The sequence below is a fragment of the Cebus imitator genome, unplaced genomic scaffold (assembly GCF_001604975.1).
Source record: "Cebus imitator isolate Cc_AM_T3 unplaced genomic scaffold, Cebus_imitator-1.0 Scaffold310, whole genome shotgun sequence".
Lineage (NCBI taxonomy): Eukaryota > Metazoa > Chordata > Mammalia > Primates > Cebidae > Cebus > Cebus imitator.
In genome coordinates this window covers 2,529,391-2,534,752 of record NW_016107625.1, presented here as the reverse complement: position 1 = coordinate 2,534,752, position 5,362 = coordinate 2,529,391, and the positions used below count along the sequence as shown (strand labels likewise).

At 44.8% G+C, this 5,362-nt stretch overlaps 1 protein-coding gene across 4 annotated transcripts in view; it reads left to right on the top strand.

The window, feature by feature from the left end:
- Window positions 1–5,362, top strand: part of SUSD1 (sushi domain containing 1) — a 141,658-nt gene that overhangs the window by 17,287 nt on the left and 119,009 nt on the right. For 3 of the 4 annotated variants that reach the window (XM_017503397.2, XM_017503398.2, XM_017503396.2), the window contains exon 2: window positions 1,736–1,849. The exons of the other annotated variant lie outside the window; for it this stretch is intronic. In XM_017503397.2, the coding sequence (XP_017358886.1) occupies window positions 1,736–1,849 (114 nt within the window). The remainder of the gene's footprint in view (window positions 1–1,735; window positions 1,850–5,362) is intronic. 4 annotated transcript variants of the gene reach the window in all.

Genomic DNA, 5,362 nt, shown 5'->3' with positions numbered 1-5,362 from the left:
AAAAAAAAAAAAAGAGTAGAGTAATAGGCAGCTCTGTTCCTTTCACTCCATTTGCTTTTTGAGTTGCAGCAAGTAGGATTTCAGATTTCTCTATCCAAGCAGTCAATAAAAATATATTGAGTGTCTGCACTGTGCCATCGTAACATATGGGCAAATGATATCATCCCTATCCTTGAGCGGCTCATTCATAATACCGAGCTTGGAAGACAAAGCTAGAACCAAATGTAATGACTCATTAACATGATTGATTGGGGAGCGTGCAAGTGTTAGGGGAGCACAGAGGAAGATGCATGTCGTTTTCCTTAAGAATGGAGGAGTGGGACAGGCACGTTGGCTCCCACCTGTCACCCCAGCTTCTTGGGCAGCTGAGGCCGGTGGATCTGTCGAGCTCAGGGGTTCGAGACCAGCCTTGACAACATAGGGAGACGCCATCTCTACAAAAAGTACACAAATTAGACCGGTGTGGTGGCATGCGCCTGTAGTCCCAGCTACTTGGGAAGCTGAGGTGGGGAGAATTGCCTAAGCCTGGGAGATCAAGGCTGCAGTGAGCTGAGATCATGACACTGTGCTTCAACCTGGACAACAGAGTCAGACTCTACTTCAAAAAAAAAAAAAAAAAAAGGAAAAAATGGAGTAGTGGGGAGGACCTCAGAGGGAATGTGACATTTAAGCTGGGTTTTTATTTATTTATTTTTTTGAGATGGAGTCTCTTTCTGTCAGCCAGGCTGGAGTGCAGTGGTATGATCTCAGCTCACCACAACCTCCGCCTCCTGGTTCAAGCGATTCTCCTGCCTCAGCCTTCTGAGTAGCTGGAATTACAGGCGCCACCACGCCTGGCTAATTTTTGTATTTTTAGTAGTGATGGGGTTTCACCATACTGGTCAGGCTGGTCTCGAACTCCTGACCCTGTGATCTGCCCGCCTCAGCCTCCCAAAGTGCTGGGATTATAGGTGTGAGCCACCACGCCCGGCCTAAGCTGGTCTCAAAATATGAATAGGTACTAGCTAGGTAGAAGAAGAAGGCATAGGCATTTTAGGTACAGAGAGCATGGTGACTGTGGCATGCAAGTAGGATAGTAGATATTCCGTTTGGGAAAGAGTAGTCAGCCTCTGCTGTCTGGCAAGTACCATGTGTGGTTGGGGCTTGGAAACAATGAGGCTGAGGAGTGTGTCTGGAGTGAGACCACTAAGGGCATTGATTGTGGCCCAGCGTCGTGGCTCATGCCTGCAATCCCAGCACTTTGGGAGTTGTGAGGTAGGTGGATTGCTAGAGCCCAGGATTTCCAGACCAGCCTGGGCAACATGGTAAAACCCTGTGTCTACAGAAAAAACAAAACAATTAGCCAGGTGTGGTGATGTGTGCCTGTAGTCCTAGCTACTTGGGAGGCTGAGGTGGGAGGTTCACCTGCTCCCAGGAGTTGAGGCTACAGTGAGCTGTGATTGTACCACTCACTGCACTCCAGCCTGGAGTGACAGAGTGAGACCATGTCTCAAAAAAAAAAAAAAAAAAAAAAAAAAAAAAGAAGAAGAAGAAGACATTGTTTGTTACACAGAGGAAGGGATTTTACACATTATTCTGTGGGAATAACAGCCACTGAAGGTTTTTAAGGATGAGACTAGATGTGTCCCGTGTTATTTTGGTCTTCAAATTTTGGCTCTCCATTGTAAATGTCCACTAACTACATGTGTCTCATCTTGCATATTTCTTTTTCTGAAACATACAATTTATGATTCAGGTTTAGATGTCTGTGCCACTTGCCATGAACATGCCACATGCCAGCAAAGAGAAGGGAAGAGGATCTGTATTTGCAACTATGGATTTGTGGGTAACGGGAGGACTCAGTGTGTTGGTAAGTTCTGAATCCTGGGTTAAGTTGAAATGGTGAATCACGAAACAAGATTCTCTTGTGTTAAAGAGCTGATGTCCTTGGGGGAGAATGTTGTTATTTTGTTCACATATTTTTATTATGAGAAGTTTTGTCAATTATAATAATTCTTTGTTTTAGCGTTTGGATACATTCGTTCTCTAGTGTTTCCAAGGTAGTATTCCTCACGTTAGAGGTCACTGAAGTCGAATCTCTGGAAACTCTGGGACCTAACACAAATTTGACATCTGTTTTAAGTTTGACTTTGCAACTCAAGTGAATATTGCATTCCTTAATTTCTCTGGTTATTTTGATATAAAACTCTTTATATTAGTACCATGAGGAAAAACAAAACAATTTGCTATTGGACTTTTTGGTTAATTGGTGAAATACTGTTGCTTTGGGTCTTACGTCTATCAGAATTCATCCTCCAAATTTTTGGTAGTTGTAGTACTTTTAGGGACTTAGAAGACTTAAAGGAATTCAAAGCCCTTTAGGTTAGAAGCATCTGAAATTATTGTTTGCCTTATGACATCTACCATGCTATGACAGTCAGACACTATCCAGATTCCAGCTCGATTCAGAGAGAGGGAGACTTTCACAACAATTTTACAATAGTAAATGTTGCAATAATCTTCCAATTTCCTCCCAGCAACCTTGTTAGATGCATTAAAAATATTGATGATTTTACCTTACGCTTGTGGATAAATTGTGTATACAGCCCTGTTGTGATATCTTTGTGTGCTTTTTCTTCTCCCTAAAGAAAAATAGCAGCCAGTCACGGTGGCTAGAGCTTGTAATTCCAGCTGTTCTGGAGGTTGAGGTGGGAGGATCACTGGAGGCCAGGAGTTTGAGACCAGTCTGGGCAGCACAGCGAGACCCCCATCTCTAAAAAATTTTTTTAATTAGCCATGTGTGGTAGTACATACCTGTACCCCCAGCTATTCAGGAGGCTGAGGCAGGAGGATGTCTTGATCCCAGGAGTTCAAAGCTTCAGCGAGTTATTTATTATTTTATTTTTTGAGACAGGGGCTTTCTGTTTCCCAGGCTGGAGTGCAGTGGCATGATCATAGCTCACTACAACCTTGCCACCATGCCCAGCTAGTGTTTCTCCTTCTCCTTCTCCTTCTCTTTCTCTCCTCTTTCTCTTTCGTTCTCTTTTTTTCTTTCTTTCTCTCTTTCTTTCTTTTCTCTCTTTCTCTCCTCTTTCTTTCTTCCTTTCCCTCCCTCCCTTCCTTCCTTCTTCCCTTCTTCCTCTTCTTCCTTTTCTTCTTCCTCTTCTCCTCTCCTTTTCCCCCGCCTCCTTCTCTTCTCCTTCTTCCCCCTGCTCCTTCTTTTTCTCCTCCTCCTCCTCCTCTTCCTTTTCTTCCTCTTCTTCATTTTTTTGGTAGATACAGGGTCTCACTACGTTGCCCAGGCTGGTCTTGAACTCCTAGGCTTAAGCGATCCTCCTGCCTCAGCTTCCTAAAGTGCTGGGATTATAGGTGAGAGCCACTGCGCCTGGCCACTACCGCATTTCAGCCTGGGAGACAGAACAAGACCCCATCTCTTAAAAATAGAAGAAAGATAAAAAAACACCATCAAAAAAACCCAATTTTGTCTTCAAAAAGTCACTTTTTACTTTGCAGACACAAGCTTTTAGAGTCACTCACCATTGTCCATTCTGCAGGCTGGAGTTAAGTCTTCTTTGACTCTTGTTTTTTAGAGTTGTACCCATGAGAAGTTTGGCTGCCCTACAGTCTGAGGCTCCAGGGGAAATTTCTCCCAATGCCTCGCACCCTCCCACTCCTCACGTGCACTTGCGAGCAGTGAGATAGAAATTAAGTTGAGAATGAACAAACTTTTCTGTTCCCTTCCCAAAGGAATTCCTCCTCCCATTTTTGTCTGCCCTTTGACTTGTTTTTATTTTTTTTAGATGGAGTCTCCTGTGGCCCAGGCTGGAGTGCAGTGGAGTGATATCGGCTCACTGCAACCTCCGCCTCCCGGGTTCAAGCAATTCTCCTGTCTCAGCCTCCCGAGTAGCTGGGATTACAGGCACACACCACCACGCCCAGCTAAATTCTGTATTTTTAGTAGAGACGGGGTTTCACCATGTTGGCCAGGCTTGTCTCAAACTCCTAACGTCAAGTAATCACCTGCCTCGGCCTCCCAAAGTGCTGGGATATCAGGCGTGAGCCACCGCGCCTGGCCCTGTCCTTTGATTTTTGTACAAAGAAACTCCTCTTAATGGGTGGAGGGGGCTTTATTAATTTATGTGGTACCGCTCCCAAACCCTAGGCACTGCGTATCCCAGTGCCTGGCCTGCTGAGACTGAGCCATACATAGATTGCAGGTGCGGTTATACATGTACCAGAGGTGCTATAACATGGTATTAAGTCCAGGGTCTTGAGAATTCTAGACTCCTCTACAAACCAAAATGTCCCTTTTGGTGAGGTCCACAGAGGAGTCATGTTTCAAAAACAACAACAAAGGATCGGAATATTCCATTTTCTGGACAGCCGGACTTGTTTCTGAAACCACTGGATAGTGTTCTGTAACCTGGGATGGACACTTGGCGTAACTATGGCTTGAGAGTCTGCTCTGTCCCTCTAAGCTTTTTCGCAAATCTTCCCAAACACAGATTTTTGTTTGTTTGTTTTCCTCTCAGACAGAGTCTTTGTCGTCTAGGCTGGAGTACAGTGGTGTGACCGGTTCACTGCAGCCTCGACCTCCCAGGCTCAAGTGATCTTCCTGCCTCAGCTCCTGAGTATCTGGAACTACAGGCACACACCACCATGCCCAGCTAATTTTTCTGTATTTTCCTTTTGTAGAGACGGGATTTTGCCATGTGGCCCAGGCTGGTCTTGAACTCCTGGGCTCAAGCGATCTGCCCACCTGAGCCTCCCAAAGTGCTGGGATTACAAGTGTGAGCTACTGCACCTGGCCCCACTGATAGTTTTAATATGATGAATCATGCTCCAAAGCCAATTAAATTTTAAAAATGTAATACAGTCATGTGCCATTTAATGATGTTTTGGTTAATGATGGACCAAATGTACAATGCTAGCCTCATAAAAATTATATAATGGAGCTGAAAAATTCCTATCACTTAGATATGTCGTGGCTGTCATAATGTTACAGCACAATGCATTATGTGTTTTTAGCGATGCTTGTGTAAGCAAACCTACAGCGCTGCCAGTTGTATAAAAGCATAGCACAAACAATAATGTATAGTACATAGGCCAGGCGCGGCGGCTCATGCCTGTAATCCCAGCACTTTGGGAGGCCAAGGCAGGAGGATCACCTGAGGTCAGGAGTTCAAGACCAGCCTGCCCAACATGGTGAAACCCCATCTCTACTAAAAATAAAAAAATTAGCCAAGTGTGGTGGCAGATTCCTGTAATCTCAGCTACTCGGGAGACTGAGACAGGAGAATTGCTTGAACCTAGGAGGCAGAGGTTGCAGTGAGCTTAGATCCTGCCATTGCACTCTAGTCTGGGCAACAGAGTGTGAAACTCT